This window comes from Sceloporus occidentalis, unplaced genomic scaffold (genome assembly GCF_023333645.1).
Source record: "Sceloporus occidentalis isolate IW3139 unplaced genomic scaffold, rSceOcc1.0.p SCAF_10, whole genome shotgun sequence".
NCBI classification, from domain to species: Eukaryota; Metazoa; Chordata; class Lepidosauria; order Squamata; family Phrynosomatidae; genus Sceloporus; species Sceloporus occidentalis.
This window is the reverse complement of record NW_028316990.1, coordinates 9,050,786-9,067,993: the sequence shown is the minus strand read 5'-3', so window position 1 is coordinate 9,067,993 and position 17,208 is coordinate 9,050,786. Positions and strand designations below refer to the sequence as shown.

Below are 17,208 nucleotides of genomic sequence, written 5' to 3'. Positions count from 1 at the left end.
CCATGATTTAGCAGAGGCTTGTAGGGTATGCAGGAGATACGAAGCCGATTATATTCATGATGATGATGTTACAGAAGACAGAATGTCCTTTTCTAGCTTCTCTGCTGTTTCTTCGAGATACATTAAGAGAAAAGAGGCATTATTTCTCTTGTGAAATGTGAGTTGCTTTTTATGGCCGTCTGGCCGGGCTCCATCAAATGTGAAAAGCTGGAATTGGGTAGAGCAAATATTTGCTGGCTAATAGAAAGCAAACTTCCCCATTTCCCCATGGGTGTTACTGCTGGGACTCCAGGTAGGCTGCTCTGATCCTGAGCGGTTGGCCCCATTTGTAATCAGGTTTTCTTTCCATTCAGCTCCTGGCCTTTCCTTGTTCAGTCCCTGGAAGAGGGCCTGTAATGTGATACCATCACACTGCAAACCAGATGCCACCCCTTCTAACCCGGCCTGGTTTTCCTAGAGAAGTTGAAATGTGGAATGAAAAACAGACTGTATTGTGGGGGTCTGTGGCTTGAGGTATAATCAATCTGCTCTCCAGCTGATATAGCTAATCTTGATGGGCTCTTGTGTTTCTGTTCTCTCAAGAGGAAAAGAGACGCCGGGAGAGGGAGGACCAGATGTATCGGGAGCGCTTGAGGACCCTTTTCCTCATTGCTGTTATCATGAGCCTGCTGAACTCCTTGAGCACCAGTGGGGGCAACATATCCTGGAACGACTTTGTGAATGAGATGCTGGCAAAAGGGGAAGTGCAGCGAGTTCAGGTGGTGCCGGAAAGTGATATTGTGGAAATCTACTTGCATCCCGGCGCAGTTGTCTTTGGACGGCCTGTGAGTATCTTTTTCAGCAAGCGACAAATCTGGGGCCAGTTGTGGTTGATGGAGGAGAAAGCAGGCCTTGGAGCATAAGGCATAGTCAGAAGTTCTGCAAAGGCTGAGAATTTCACAAGTCTCAGTCAGCATTCAGCTTGGTGAACAGTTCTGTGAAACTTCAGCAGTTCTTCATCAAAGGGTACGCAAGTTGCAGCCCTGGAGCTGCGTGAGGCTCCTAGGCTATTTTTGCAATTCTCAGCCCCTCCAGATTACCCAAAGTGTTTTTTTTCCTACCAGAAAGGAGGATGCATGGCCTCTTGTGGAAGCCTCCAGAATCAGAAGCTCACCTTTTAAATATGTGGCAGGCTAACACCTCAAGATATAACATCAAAAATACCAATTTTTCAGATCAGAAGTAGATTTGGTTTTTTATGTTTTGGCTAATTTATTGGCAGTCTTTGTGAAACCAAAAGGTCCCAGGGAAAGAAAATGGGCCCTCCAAGCCTGCTACCATTGCCTACGCCTGTTACAAGCTAACCAAATTTAGTATTTTGTACAAAGTGCCTTGCAACCCCTCCCTTTAAGAGTGAGCTTATAGCTCACTTTTTCACTTATCAGGGTATAATAAAGATAATAACATTTTTGAAAAATATAAAGATTAAGTATAGTGCTACAACATACAGATAGATAGATAGAGGTAGATAGATAACATGGCCATTAATTAAAACATACAGCCTCAGATTTAAATAATAATGCTGAAAATAATAATTAAAATAGGTTTCCCTGGATCTAAAAAAAAGAGACATCATTTCTGGAGAGAGAATTTTAAAAGGATTGTGACCATGGCAAAGATTCTCTTTTGAATCCTACTTGAGGTCATATCTGCCCATGATGGGGTGTAGTGAAGAATTTGTCCTTCAGGACTTAGGGTACAAGGCAAGTTGAAATGGGAAGAGGCAGTCCTGTAGGTATGTCCTTTGGACTCATAGATATCTATAACATTAATTTGCACGCAGGAGACCTTGTATGGCCATCTCCCTCTTTCTGTCTCTGACACACACCCAGCAAGACTAAGAAGGCAATGAATATTGGTGCAAATGTGCTTTCTCTTGATTACTTAAGCTTCCCCTCTGACTCACAGGAAAACACACTTCTGTCTATGCTTCAAGTAACCTGAGATCTCGGCAAGCTGAGAAGGTCGGACAGCTTTGTGTGCTTTCAGTTCCTGGCCCATTTTTCACCCTGACCCACCCCTGGGAATTCCCCTGTCTCCATGCAGTGTTTTCCCCTGTTTTTGCTATTCTGTCTAGTTATCTATCCTATCTCTGGCTCTGACAACTGCTCACTTCTCTTTTGTTCAGAGGCTTGCTCTGATGTACAGAATGCAGGTAGCCAACATTGACAAGTTTGAGGAGAAGTTGCGAGCAGCCGAAGATGAGCTGAACATTGATCTGAAGGACAGGATCCCTGTCTCCTACAAGCGCACTGGCTTCTTTGGGAAGTAAGCTCAATTGAGGAGGACATTTCTCTAGGATTATGCTGCATCTTTTCATTAATGCCACTAAGTAGTCCTTTTTTTTTTTTTTTTTGTCCCCTCTTCTCTCCCACTTCCCTGTAGCCTTTACCTCTGCACTTTCTTTTTCACACACTATTGCTGTGGGCACACTGTGAGCCCAAATGATGCACCAGATCTCCATATATATGCATCTTGTGACAGCCCATGGGAGTTGGCTACCCATTGAGGATGGCTGTATCTGCCCCACAACTTAATGGTATAACTCCATACTGACTTGTTTAAATTTCCATGAGATGAGCAGGGAGGGCTGCCAATGCCAGGAGCTACAATCTTGTATCAAGGATTGTATATACGTTGCTTCCTGAGGAAAGCTGCCCAGTCATTGTCCCCAATAGGTACTACAGGTACTGTGAGAACCATGGTGAAAATGATGGCAGTGTGGTGGGCCCAGTGGAGAGAATGCATTGAAGCCTGAGCAAGCCTCCCCCACAGTATTATCTTTGTCTTATAAAAAGTAACCTCCTCAGCTTTCTCCCCATTAAAACAAGAACAGACGTACCTTGGGTGGACACTGACTCACAGCCCCACGCTGAGCAAAAACCATTTTAATAATAAAACCCCAAATGTCACTGAGAAGCAAGCGCTCCCATTAAATGCCTCAACTTTGTTATGCAGAGCCCAGGATCCTTTGTTGGAAGGATTCCACAAAGGCTAAAGCTTTTAATGTGAATGTTAGGTCGAAGTGAGGATTGAAGGGAAGATAAGAGGAGGGCAGAAAGCAGCCCTGAAAGGATGGAGGAATGCTGGCTTGTAACTTCATTTATGCTTTTCTTCTGAACAATAGTAAGAGCCAACTATTTCTTTGGCCTTCTTTTCTGCTGCAGTAGCAGTGTGTTTGTTCTTCTGTTAAAGCTGGTGGCAGTTATTGGCAAAACCCGACTTTTTTTCTCCTGAATCCTGATGGTGGAATCTTGTCCTCTCTAGCTGACAAGGTTTCTTGGTAATAAGAATGGAAGGAAGCCTGTAAGCCATTTCATTCCAGAATTCTGCATGGCTTCTGGAGGAGGCTGGAAAACGTCTCATGGACCAAATATGGACAGGCAGATGGTTCTTATGAACCAGGACCAGTTTGGGTTTCTGTCAGAGCTGATAGGCCAATTAATTCTAGGAAAAAAATATTTATGATCCATGGGGAGAAACATGAACCCTGTCCTTGGCAAATTGGGAAAAACACCTTTGCCAATCCCCCACATCAGATAGCTTAAGAAGCATTGAGTTAGATGGTTCACTTCTATCCTGGTTAGAGAAATAGCGTAGGTCAGGTGAAGAGAGGTTCCCAGGTTCCCCAACAACCTCTTCGTCTCTTGGCATCACCCTCAGGGCTGTGCATAAAGCCAGCTACTACCAGGGGTGGCTTGGAGTTCATCCTGATTTCACAGCAAGCTTTGCACCTCACAGTCTTGGCCTGGTCCTGCTGAGAAGCAATAGCGATACCCATCTTCCATAGACTGCATTCAGGCTGTTTTTGAAATTCACGGAAGCTACACATTAGCACAGAGTGTTGAATTGCTCCCTTCATTGTTTAAAACAAGCATTAAAAAAGCTCCCTGGGCCAATAAAAGTGCTAGGACTGTCTCCATAACATGCTGTATTCACCCTTCTCTCCATGACCTTTGATTTAAATACATTTCATGTGTGCATGGTGTTAAAACCGTTTCTTTGACGTCTTCACATAGCTGCACTTCTCTCCTGCAACTGTAAGATGCACTGCATTGTCCAGCAGCCTGACCCTTTTTTGCTGTTCTCATTGCAGTGCCCTCTACGCTTTGGGGATGGCTGCTGTGGGTGTCGGCATCCTATGGTACATTTTTCGCCTGGCCGGGATGGCAGGAAGGGAAGGAGGCTTCAGTGCCTTTGTAAGTCTCATTGGTTACCTGTGGGGTTCCTTTTTGGGTGGGCCTGATTTCCTCCTGGCCTGGTCTGCACTCCTTCCCCAGCCAGCAGAGTCAACAGCAAATGAGAAAGAAGCTGCTCCAGGGATGGTCCTACGTCTTGCTCCTTTTCCCTACCAGCTGCTGGATCTGTACAGTATTTGGTCTGAGTGGAGGGGCAGAGGTGGCGGAGACCTCATCTTTCCCTCTTGGCTGGGCAGCCGGAGCTCAGGGAATCTGCAGGGCCATTCCCCTCTGCTGTTTTCAAGACTCCCTAATGACTTGCAGCTGGGAATGGCATTTCTTTCGCCTTTGTCTTGCCAGCAAATCTCACATGCAGTGGTGAACACAAATCCCTTGCTTTTAGCAAAATAACTTTTTCAGTCTTTAAAGCTGCCTAAGCTTTTGGACTGTGCTGTGAGCTGGCCTCCATGCCTCCTGTCACATGCCCTCCTCTCAGCATTAGTCAAACCCCTGCCGGTCAGTCAGCTGAGGAAAGGAGGATGATCTTGGCCTGTCTGGAAAGAGTTGGGGGAGGCCTTGCGGGTGGGCTGGAACATTTGCCAGGAAAAAGAGTCCTGTAGGACAGTAGCCCAGTTGGCTTAATCCTGCTCCCTTGACTTTGTGGAAGCCCCCATGGCTCACTCTTCCCCTTCAGTACTCGCAGGACAACCCTGACTTTTCTGTTGATGCACATTCTAAGCATGTGATTTGCTGTAAGCTCAGTTGACAAACCAACATTAGGAATTTTCATCTGGAGGATAATGAGGGGTTATGTGAAGGCCGTGGAGTTACATTGGTGCTTTGTCTGTTACTGTGGTTGAACGGAGACTAGCAGGCAGTGTCTTCTTTTGGAGGTCCTTTTTCTTCCTCTTTCTTCCCCAGCCCCAGTATGCTGCTTATTGGAGAAACCTCCTGAGAGCCAGGATGATGTCTCTGCTTGATTGGATCATGCTGCCACTTTGGGTGGTGGGGCTATTAGGAGAGAAGGGGATTCTAGAGAACTCTGTACATGTAACTGCTTTCGGCTAGAGTGCATGAAGAATCATCAAAACTTTCACTTCAGCTTCCGCTCACGAATCAGGCAGATTGAGACAGCTGCTGAGTCATCCATGGCCCAGCCCTTGTTACCTAAAGGAGGAAAGAGAGTGGAAGTGTGAAGGAAAGGCTTGTGGGGAATCGTATGTGGGCATGGGCACTGCCATATACCATGCTGGCGAGAGCAATATGGGCCACGGTCTGAACCATCCTTCTAAATTCACAAGATCAAGGGCTTTACCTTGGCCATTTTTGCATAGGATGACAGAACTTTCTCCCCCTTACCTCATCCTGACAGAACCAGCTGAAAATGGCTCGTTTTACTATTGTGGATGGCAAATCTGGGAAAGGGATCAGTTTCAAAGATGTGGCAGGGATGCACGAGGCCAAAATGGAAGTCAAAGAGTTTGTGGATTATTTGAAGGTAAGAACTGCACATGCTCTTGGGAACTAGGCACTTGGGGCCTGAGAATCAGTTGGGTAACAGTTTGCTCCCAGCAGTGGAAGTTCTGCTCTTCATTAGGATCATTGTACTACCTTTCAAGTAGGTTTTCGAGAGCTCAGTGACCACTTGCCCCGAGATGCTTGGCCTGGTATATTTAAGAGAGGCTATGGAGGGCATTCTCTGTTAATGTCACACAAGTAGGAGAGAGCATCAGTTGAAATTGTAATAATGCAGAGTGAGTGCATAGGTAGGCACCTTTAAAGAATATTCCACACATTCATTTCTAATTCCAGAGCCCAGATCGCTTCTTGCAGCTTGGTGCTAAAGTGCCCAAGGGTGCCCTCTTGCTTGGACCACCAGGCTGTGGCAAGACCTTATTGGCAAAGGCCGTAGCGACCGAGGCCCAAGTGCCATTTCTGGCAATGGCTGGCTCTGAATTTGTGGAGGTGATTGGAGGTAAGTCCTGGGGAACGAAGCCAGTCTCCTTAAGTGGTGGAGTGGGGTAGCTTCAACTACTTGACTGTGAATTGGGGGGAGACGTTACGCAAGAGGGCTGTGGTCCTTTACAATTGCATTCCTGTAGAGCAGAACCTGACCCGAGTCTCTCAACCGAAAGGAAGCCACATTCCAGGTGTCCACTAAGGGGGAAACATCACGCCTCTTTCAGGGCCAACAGACTTCTGAGAAGATGTAAACCCCTTCCTTTTCCTGTCCTGCCACAGTCTTGTCTCCTTGATTGATCCAAACTCTTGTCTTTGAGTAGGAGCTTATTCAGTTTTCCCCCTGAAAGAACGAAACAATTTTTTTCAAAAAATATGTTCCATCTGCTTTTTTAATATATTGCTTACCAGGAAAGGAGCTTTGTTCTTAACTGGATTTTCTTTAGGAGCCATTCAGACTCTCTCACAGAGACAGCTCCTTGTATACTGGATTTTTAATGTCTGATCTCTTACTTAACTACACACTTACCGCCATTTCTCCTCCTCTTCCTTTTTTCCATTCCTCTATTCTGTTATATTTTTGACCACAGAACACTCTTTTTCTTGTCTTCCTGGGACCTCCAGCTTTACATGGAGAGGGGTAATAGTTCTATAGGGAAAATAACTTGGGAAGAAGCAGTCCAGTCCAGTAGAAACTGCTTTCTTTTTTGTTTTGTTTTTTTAAGAAAAGGCTTTAGGACTTCTGTCCCATACTCTGCCATCAAGCAGCTATGTTCTGTAATACTTTGGATTGCTTCACATTGCCACTTTTGGTCTCTCCTGGCAGAAGGCAGCTCTTTGTTGTAATCCACAGTGATGACTGTTAGTCTGTTGCAGAACCAGAATCTTAGTGCATTTTGAAGATCCCTATAATTGTAGCAGAAACTCTTCAGAGTCAAAGCCAAAGATGCACAAGGCATAAAAGGAAGTCTCTTTATTCTAGAACTGGGTGTGTTCCTCCCTTTGCTTTTATTTAGGTCTTGGAGCAGCTCGTGTGCGGAGTCTCTTCAAAGAAGCCCGAGCACGTGCGCCATGCATTGTTTACATCGATGAAATAGATGCTGTTGGGAAGAAGCGCTCCACCAACATGACAGGCTTCTCCAACACAGAGGAAGAGCAGACCTTAAACCAGCTGCTGGTAGAAATGGACGGTTAGTTTTTCATTGCAAGTGGTTCAGTGTTGAGTCTCTCAGTGTGGCTTTCCTAATTGACTTGGGATCAAAATGCATTTTTCCACTTTCCTTCAATGAGGAAAATTCAACTCACCCCTTTAGAATAGGAGGGCAAGCTGTGCACAATGCCTCATGGTGGCCAGGAATCGTGGGAGTTGTAGTCTGACATGCATGGAGGGTGCCTGGTTTGGGAAGCATGCCTTAAAGAATCAGTGGTTTGCGGGGACGTCACATCTTGAGGATCACATAGTGGTCACATCTCTGGCTGTGGGGGCTGGAAATGGGCCACAACTAGGAGGGAGCCGATGTTTTGTTTGGCCTGGGTAGAACTATAGGTTGGCAGCTGGTGTTCTTCCTCAAAGTGGCTTCAACAGCCAAGTGAAAGATGGCTGCAAATCTCCCTGCTTCAGGCTAGCATTTGCAGATAGGTAATAATCTCTGCCCCTGTAGACAACGATGTCTACTTTGGATGGAAATAGGCTAATATGGGTATAAATATCCCAAATAAAGGAATACATAGGTTGAAAGAGAAAGAGAGATGACTTTTTTTCAACATCTTGGAAGTTTCTTGAAGGGAGGTGCAGTGCAGGAGGGCGGTGGCCCTTCACAGTCTGCATTCCTGTGGAGCCAAACCTGACCAGAGGCTCTTGACCAGCTCTGAGTTGCTTCCCTTTGCTTGGCCCTTTGTGGTTTGGAGGTCAGAGAGGCAGCTCCTTCCTCAGCTGGTCTCCTGCTGCTTTAATTGCAGCTCTTCCCCCACCCCCAAACAAAAAACAATTAATTTGCCTGAGCCCTGCTGGTGGCTGAGCCTTTTATGCTGAGACTAAAAAGTGTGGTGGCAGCACAAGAAATTGACCAGGGCCCACAGGATTATAAAGGATCAGCAGCTTTGTGCTCCCAGGGCTTCTTCCCCACAGTGTCTCCATGGTGAATGCAAGGAGGCATGTTGTGTTCAAGGATGGATCTGCTGGTGGTTGGATCTATTTTTGGGAGCGCGGCTTCTTCCCACAAGCAAAGCAGCTAATGTTCAGCTTGCACTAATCTTGCCATAGCAGCCGCTTAGCCCATGTGACTGCTTCCCAGCTCTTCTCTTGCCTTATTTGCCTCTCTCCCTCCTTGCAAAGCGCAGGGACAAAACTGACGCACAGTTGGACTTCCTCCTCCTCCTGGCATCAGCTTCCCAGGAAGAGGAAAAAGGGGGCCCATAAGTAGCGCAGCTGTGGGCAAGCAGTGGGATTCAGAGGGCTGTTTTCAGCACTGATAGCTTGTATTCTGCCTCTACAACCATGGTTTTCCACACACAAGTGATGCTTTCAGACAGTCTGGACCTAACCATGTAGGACTTTATAGAACCATCATTTTGAATTCTGCCCGGAAACACATATAAGTGTTCAGTAAACTCAAAAGAAGGGGGAAAGAGTCTATGTGACCTGATGTTGATGTCTTTTTCCTCTTGTGGACTACCCAGAATATCTGACTGCATAAAACTCCTAGAATATTTAGCTTGCAGCTTTGGCCATTTGGCCATCTTGCACAGAAGGTGTGAAGTCCCCTTTGTTTCTTCTTTTTGCCTCCATTGCAGGTATGGGGACCACTGATCACGTCATAGTGCTGGCATCCACCAACCGGGCAGATATTTTGGATAATGCCCTTATGAGACCTGGGAGGCTCGACCGTCACATTTTTATTGATCTGCCTACTCTCCAGGTACAGTCTGGGTCCACTTCCGTTCCACGTTTCAGATCATGCAGTCAAGATATGGTGAAGACTTTAAAGCAGTTAGCAAAGACTCTGGCTCTGAGCACTGTCCACTTATTGCCAATACCTTGTTTGGCTCAGTAACACAGTGGTGTTTCTGTTGGGGCTCTGGCAGGAGCTCGGTTTGGGGGCTAGGTCAAATAATAGGCCAGCGTAAGCTGTGAGCAAAAAGCCAGGCAGCTCAGCTTATGATGACCGTCCGCTGGAATAGCATAATGAACAATAGTGCTGGCTGTCAGGATCAAGAAAGATCTCCACACACCAAGTTAAGAACTAATGGGCTGAGAGCATTTTTTTTTGTGAATACTGCAGGGAAGGTTTTTAGGAATGCGTCTGTGGTGCTTGTAGGCACCAGATCAGATGCTCTTGTTCTGTTTTGCACATGGTATAGATTATCAAGTAGCCTGAAGTCATGACTTAAGATTTATGAATGCAGCTTGGATTCTTGAATGTAGACCCCCAAGTCTGGGCAGACTTCAGTCTTACAAATCCACCTTCTTGTGGTTTTTTAATGCTAAAATATCTGTAGTCTAAGCTTGTTGGGGGGAAAAAACCTAAATGCAGCTTACTCTGGGAAACCAGAGTTCAAATCCCTGCTCAGTCATAGAAACTCCCTGGGTGAAGTTGGGAAAGAGACACACTCTCAGCCTCAGAGAAACAACTTGCTGGCATACAGCAAAAGCAAGACATTTGAACATTAGCCGTGCTAAAAGATTCAAGCATTTCTTTCCTGAAGAAACTTGGGGCTTTCTGTGCAGAGAGTGGAAACCAGGGCCAAAGAAAAGAGGTATTTCTTTCCCATCCATACCCAGTCAGTGCTCTGTTTTGGTTTCTTTCTCTGGAATGTCTCAGAAGTGCTTCGTTTTGTTTGGGCAGTAAGCAGACCCTGGACTGAGGTGAGGGTCTTTTCTCTCTCTCATTTTAACTTTCATTGTCATCTCTTCCTCTTTGCTTCTTGGGCTTCACAGTCTTCCTCCTCCGGTTGCTCCAGGTTTTTGCTTAAAATACCTCAAATGCCTGATAGGATCTGGCACCGGAAAAGTGAACTGTGCAGCTGCCCTGAAGGAGGAAGGAAAAGGAAATCCTGGCAGCTGAGCCCTCCGCTTTAATCAGGAAAACGCCTGCCCCAGCTGTGTGAGTCACTGGCTGGCCCACTGCCAGCCTGCGGTGGCCCACCCCTCTCCCCATGCCTCCCTCTTCCTTCAGGCTGGCACTGGGGAGGGGGAAGCATCTGTGAGGCTGTATTCTTCTTCCTCCCTCCCTCCATGCAAGTACTCTGATGATAGAAATGTTAAGGAATAAATCAGAATTAATAGGAAAGGAGGATAGCAGGAGAATTGACCTTTGGAGGGAAGAGCCAATGGCTCCCTTGCAATCCTCTTTACATCTGCCATGCATTTGAAAGAAGCTCTGGATGTATCTGGGTTTGGAAGAACAGGCAAGTCAAATAGACTCTGCCCTCTGGTGGTTTGTTGTTAGTTGCCGTCGACTTCGATTTATGTTGACCCTATGAACAGGAGGGTCTAAATACCCTAAAGGCACCGGATCCCTATCTGATTTTGGAAGCCAAGCAAGTTCAGCTGTGTTTAGTGCTTGGATGAGAGACCGCCAGTGAATATATATCCTTATGGTAGGAACTAATGAGGGAAGACCACACTGTTGATCTATTGTCATCAGCGGCTCTCAAACCCCTTCAACTGGTATTTTTCTAGATTGTTTACTTGGATTAGGCTTAGGAGGAATGATGTTACAGTGATTCTGACTGCTTGGAGGAACAATGTAGAAAATGTGCTGCAAAATCTCCTCACACACCCATCACTGGGAGTAGCTAGGCTAAGATGGATGAAGGATAGTCCCTTTTCTGCAGTGGCCCCATGTTTGACTAGCTGGGACTTCTCAGCTTTCATCATTACAGGCTTCTTGGTGTCTTCCTCATGAGATGTGGCTTATTAGGCTGCCGATTACATCTAGCTGTAACTGGATTTCTTTCTATATTACCACTGTATTCATGATTTGAAATTAGTTTGTATTTTCTTTTATCTTGGACCTCACATTGAGGAAGTTTTTATAAACTTAAAAGGTAGCCTAAAATAGCATAAGCAATGAAAAATCCTTTCTCCTCTTCCATCTGTAGACACACATTTGGCCTGGCATGTTTAGCAACAGTTTAGGATTTAGGGCAGCTGAAGACATTCTGTCTGCCTTATGCTTTGAATAGTTCATGCATCTTTTGAAGGTGGTCTGGTATGGCTGTCCATAGCATGGAGAAGTTACTTGTTTGACCACAACTCCCAGGCTTCCCAAATCAACTACAACTCTCAGACTTATGGAAGTACAAAAAGTAAAAATTTCCTGGCTTTCTAAGAGCAGGAGTAAGATCACTTCCATCTTGCATTACCTGTGTTTGCTTTTTTAAACAAACCTGAAATTCCTGTGGTCCCTCAGCGTGTGATTGTGTGTGAGTAAATGAAAAGTAAGAGTGCATATTCAAGATCTCTAAAGATGGCTAAGCAAGGCTGACTCTGCGCACTGGCTTAAGAGCCTAAGAAGTGCCTTTTACTGGAGGGCCTCAAGGCCCATCATTTTTTGGAAGAATCTCACCAGGTTAGACACCCGAATGGAAAGAAATCACATTCTGCTCTATTTCTGCTTGCAGAGCAAGATGACACAAACACCTTCATTTCTTCCAGTGTCATCCATCGCTACCCTTCGGTAGTAACCCCAATATGTTGTTGTTATTATGTGTCTTCAAGTGATTTCCAGCTTGTTGCGACCTTAAGGGGAACCTGTCCCAGGGTTTTCTTGGCAAGCTTTGTTCAGAGGGTTTTTTTAATTTCTTCTGAGTCTGAGACAGTGTGACCTGTCGGAATTCACCCAGTGGAGTGGTTGAGCAGGGATTCAAACCCTGGTCTCCAACCACTACATCATGCTGGCTCTCAAACCCCAATATATGACCCCATCAATGTTGTTTTTCAGGAGAGGCGAGAGATCTTTGAGCAGCATCTCAAAGGCCTGAAACTGTCCCAGGTCGGCAGCTTTTATTCCCAGCGCTTGGCTGAGCTCACGCCGGGATTCAGCGGTACGTACCTGGAGCAACTGCATGCCTTGCTCCACCATCTTCTCCTAGCATGTTGCTTAATGCAATCTCTATGGCCACACACTTTGTCATACGTGGCTTGGCAGTCTTCCCCCGGCTGCTTCCATCCAGTGGCATGGCTGCATTCTGCTAGCAGCACTCACTGAGATAAGGGAGGGTTGTGGGTATGCTGCATGGAATTGACACACAAACAACATCCAGTCTTTTTTTGTTCTCCCTGGATATATTATGGAGGAGGAGGGAGAACTCATTGTGCATGGTGTGTGTGACCCAGATTTCGGTGGGGTTGTTGCTCCTGCTGCTGGCAGTTCTGGTTGTTTGTGCTGGGAAATTAGGTAACTGAAAACCAGTGTGGTGATTTTTCTGGCCATCTCCCCTCCCCATAACTGACCAATTCCATTTTGGATGAATGAAGAGAAAGAGGATGGTTCTGCTTGCTTTCTGAGGCCCCTGGCTGCCTTCAAGCTACACTGGAAGCACAGAATGGAGCTATTGGGCCCCAGGCTCTGTGTTTCCTGTTTGTGCAAAGACCATGGAGTATCCCACATGCCCTCCCTCCCTCCCTCCCTCCAGTGGGCCTCTCTGTGCCGCTTCCACAGCTCCTTTGAGCAGCCCCCACACCACCCACGCACACAAATGTGAAACAGATGTTCCATCTCCTCCCCACAAAAACTTGTGTGGTTATGGTCAAAGAGCCCAGTAGGCCGGGCCTAGCCCAGCCCAGGTGACCCTCACCCTACTGGTCAGCCACAGCCTTGAAGCTATGTCTGGTTTAACCCATCACTCTCCATTCTGAAGCATCATAGCCAGGGCAGCCAGTCCCATCTCAGGGCTGGAATCCAGTGCAGAGAGCAAAAGAATAACAGTCTTTCTAAGGTAGCCACATATCCTGCTTTACTCAGGAGGAGTCCTCTGTTCAAAGGACCACCCAGCCCCGGCCAGTGGATCTTGGGACTGTAGTTTAAAAAGAGCAAAGGAAAAGCTCCCAGGTCTGAAGCCTGCTTGATGTAAGTCATCCTAACAATACTGCTAAGAGGAATAAAGAGGGGTAGATAAAGTGGGGAATGTGGGCTTCGTGTAGGCCCCTTATTTTTAAATTTTTTGACTTCCTTTTCATGCCCTCTCCCCCCCCCCCCCCCCAGACCAAAAAGTTGTGGAAAATGACATTGTTCATTCCTGGAAGTCTCCTGAGACTGGAAATGTTGCTGTAAAACAGGGCACAGCCTTTCCCCTACCCCCGAATAGAACCCAGAAGTAGATTTCTGGAAGCTACTTTTTTCACATTGTTAGGGTTGATGCAGTCTGTGGTGAGTCTCCAGTCCGGAGAACCAACCCTTGGAACTTCCAAAGTTTCGTTCCCTGGCAGCTTAAAACTATAACCACAGCCTGTGCTTGGTTGTATAAATAGCAAAATCCTGGCCCAAAGCAGGTAAATCTTCAAGGCATTGCTGCTAGCATGGGAAAAAAATGATCCCTTGGCCCCACCAGCAAAGTTAAAAGTCAAGGAGTGTAGAATATCAGGCGATAAGATGCCACTTAGCTATCCCCTTGCATACTTTTTTTCGTCTTGTAATAAGGAAGTAACTGGTGCTAAAGACACAGGATGTTTGGTGGAACTGATCCATCTGGGAATCTAAATGGATGGTGCATACTTCATCTCAGGATCTGGGTGGTTGTATTTTGGCCAGTAAGTCCCCCCTCCAGGCCAGACTGCCAAGTGATGGTCATGGATGAGATGGTTTGCCTTTTAGTGGTGTAAGTGGACTCACTCGCCAAAGTCATATGGAATCACTACCTGCTCTAGAGGTCCCTCACCCCCTGAACGCTCTAGTCTTCCCATTCCAGTGCTCTGTTTTGAACTTTGTGAGCTGATCCACAAATGAGTGTGTCTTGGACTTAGTGGTGTACTGCTGCCTTCCAACCCCCTGATTCTGAGGAAACCCAAGTCAGTGTGTGTCTATTGTTCCACCTGTAGGAGCTGACATAGCCAACATCTGTAATGAGGCAGCCCTCCATGCTGCAAGGGAGGGTCATAAATCCATCCATACCTTCAATTTTGAGTATGCTGTGGAGAGAGTCATTGCAGGTAAGGCTTCTTGCAACTTATTTGGTTTGCATTCTTGTATCTGATAGCATACCAATACTTCTGTCATGTTAGGAAGCCGCTAGTGGATGGCCATTGTGCCCTGCATAGAGGCCATTATCAGAGCAAAATTATTTGGGTTTAGTCTGTTTAATTACAGACCAGATAGGAATGAACTTCTGTGTCCTGGTGTAATATCTGTTGTAATCATTGCAGATGGAATTCTTTGTCAAGAAGGCCATTTAAATACCTTCGCATTGCTGACCTTAATGAGACCTCACTCTGTGCCCTAGTTGCTCTGTATTAAAGGGATGCATTGGTGGAAGCTCACCAATGCAAAAATGAAAAAGTCACTTTTAAAATGAGGTTATTATCATTGTCTTTATTTTGCTTCCCTCTGACCTCACTGTCTAGATTTCTCCCATCTCCTAGCGTTCTATCTCTCATTTGTGGGGTGAGGGACAATGAAGGACACACAATTAAAACAACAGTCTAGTAGAATGTTAAAGGTTTCAATTTTATTAGGCTATAACTTTTGTTCACTGCAGCCCACTTCAGTTGCACAAGCTTCTAACTTGCAACTCAGGATAACAGTTCTGTGCTTGGGATTAAAGGAACCATAGTCTCTAAAAGCTGATGCCATCATAACAAGTGTGTCAGTGCTCAGGATGTCACAAGACTCTTTTCTCATGGTAATGGTGATAGACCTTTGCCTCTCTAAAGTCACTGGCCCTTTCAGGGAAGGATGTATTTAGTAATATCACCTGGAAAATGGAAGGTGTCATATTTTGTCCTCATAGGAACTGCTAAAAAGAGCAAAATCCTGTCTCAGGAGGAGCGAAGGGTAGTGGCATTTCATGAATCAGGTCATGCGCTTGTGGGCTGGCTCCTGGAGCACACTGAGGCAGTGATGAAGGTAAATCTCCTGCCTGCCCTGAGCCTGGGGTTAGCAGACAACATCAGCCATCTGGTGCTACCAGAAGGTTTACTAAAATCCCTATTCTCCAGCAATGCGATGGTACCTCTCCTTTATGCCACAGGTTTCCATAGCTCCACGCACCAATGCTGCCTTGGGCTTTGCCCAGATCCTGCCAAGGGACCAGTACCTCTTTACCAAAGACCAGCTTTTTGAGCGGATGTGCATGGCCCTGGGAGGGAGAGTTTCAGAAGCCATTACATTTAACAAAGTTACAACAGGTGAGAGAGGCTCTTGAGGAAGTGTAAGTTCTTTACACAGAGAGGGGTATTGCTTAATCTCTGTGGCCTTTTGCATTCCATGTATGTTGCAGACTGTTGATCTCTCTTCTTAACTGTGCAGTGAAGTCAGTTAAAGTCTCCAGCTGCCAAAGATATTCTCCTTTTCCCAAGAGGAGAGAGAGACTTTGACACTCAGTTTTCTTCTTCCATTACACATTCTCCTCCTCTCCCTCCCCCACACCCCTTGCTTCCTCCAGGAGCCCAGGATGACCTGAGGAAAGTAACCAAGATAGCCTACTCAATGGTGAAGCAATACGGGATGGCTCCCAACGTTGGGCACCTCTCCTTTCCAGATCAAGAAAGTGCTCCAGGGATTGGGCGACGTCCTTTCAGCCATGGGCTCCAGCAGATCATGGACCATGTAAGTTTTCATGTGGGCTGTAAGACTGCATAGAAAATGCCATGCTTCCTCCTTTTCTGATTCTGAGTCTTTTTTAAAAAAACAAGTGCAAAAAAATGCCCTATAAGGCTGTAATCATTGACTCAAAACACATCTGCCCTGAGGTCACCCCTCTTCAAATGGGCCTTTGTTGGCTTGTGTTGAACCTTGTCAGCAAGAAGCAATTGGGATTAGTGGAGAGGGGGATGTTGCAAAGTGTCCAGGAGGTGTGGAATCAAAGGAGGCAAATGGCTGGTTCCTGGAGCTTAGCTGGAGACCATCCCATGATTTCCTGTATATTTTTGTTGCTCATCTGCTGCCTGCGTCTACAGTGTGTTTCTTGGCTGCTTTCTGCCTGGTCTTACATTTTTCCTGGACCTAGAATTGAACACGTCTATGTGTTCGCTCCATGCAGTGATTCCACATGAGAAACAACAACAATAGCAACAGCAGATTTACTTGCCTTTTCTCCAGAGTCAGGACTCACAACAGCTTACAAATTAAAACAAGAACAACACAGTTAAAACATATGAAAGAGCAACATTAAAATGGAATTAAAGTATTAACAATTCTGAAAACAGTTTTATTATTTATTATAGCCTAGAGAGTTTTGAGTTGAAATTCTGCATTTTCATCTGAATAAAACCGATAAACCAAGCTTTAATGCCCCGCATTTCCCATGATGATTTTTTGGCCTTCATTTCACTTGTAGGAAGCAAAGATGCTGGTGGCCCAAGCCTACAGGCGTACAGAGAAACTGCTGCTGGACAATCGGGACAAACTGAAGGCGGTAAGGCTTCCTTTTCCCTTAACATCAGACAGCAGGAAAGTAAAAGTTGAAAGAAGTGGGAGCTTAATGGGTGGGAAAAGAAATCCAGATTCTCATCCAGATCCCTTCCTAGTTGAGGAAGCTCAGTGGCTGGCTGTGTGTGTATGTTGCTTGTCTTTACCCCAACACACCTCATATGGTGCCTATGAGACTAAAAGGGCAACTCAGAGCCTCTGGAAGAAAATGCGTTGTTTAAAAGAAATATTAGGATAACGTCTCCCAGAAGCTAAAGAAGAGAAGAAAACTGCAGCACTGAAAGAATGATTTCTTTGCAGAGCCCCAGGGTCTGTTTGGGGAAGGCTAGTGGCCCTTTTGCTTAGCTTTGGCACCAAGGGGCAAGGGGCATTGCATTGCATTTCCCAGCATGGAGAGAAGGAAGCAACTGGGGCTGTCAAGTAAGCAAACAACTATCTTGGAT

General features: G+C 45.9%; 1 protein-coding gene across 4 annotated transcripts in view; it reads left to right on the top strand.

The window, feature by feature from the left end:
- The window catches only part of SPG7 (SPG7 matrix AAA peptidase subunit, paraplegin), a 30,797-nt gene that overhangs the window by 11,601 nt on the left and 1,988 nt on the right, over nt 1-17,208 (top strand). For 3 of the 4 annotated variants that reach the window (XM_089539651.1, XM_089539648.1, XM_089539650.1), the window contains exons 4-16: nt 583-824; nt 2,168-2,307; nt 4,136-4,238; nt 5,590-5,715; nt 6,030-6,192; nt 7,193-7,366; nt 8,970-9,094; nt 12,122-12,224; nt 14,218-14,328; nt 15,126-15,241; nt 15,366-15,522; nt 15,780-15,943; nt 16,674-16,751. In XM_089539651.1, coding sequence (XP_089395777.1) covers nt 583-824; nt 2,168-2,307; nt 4,136-4,238; nt 5,590-5,715; nt 6,030-6,192; nt 7,193-7,366; nt 8,970-9,094; nt 12,122-12,224; nt 14,218-14,328; nt 15,126-15,241; nt 15,366-15,522; nt 15,780-15,943; nt 16,674-16,751 — 1,802 coding nt within the window. The remainder of the gene's footprint in view (nt 1-582; nt 825-2,167; nt 2,308-4,135; nt 4,239-5,589; nt 5,716-6,029; nt 6,193-7,192; nt 7,367-8,969; nt 9,095-12,121; nt 12,225-14,217; nt 14,329-15,125; nt 15,242-15,365; nt 15,523-15,779; nt 15,944-16,673; nt 16,752-17,208) is intronic. The other variant, XM_089539652.1, reaches the window with a different exon arrangement.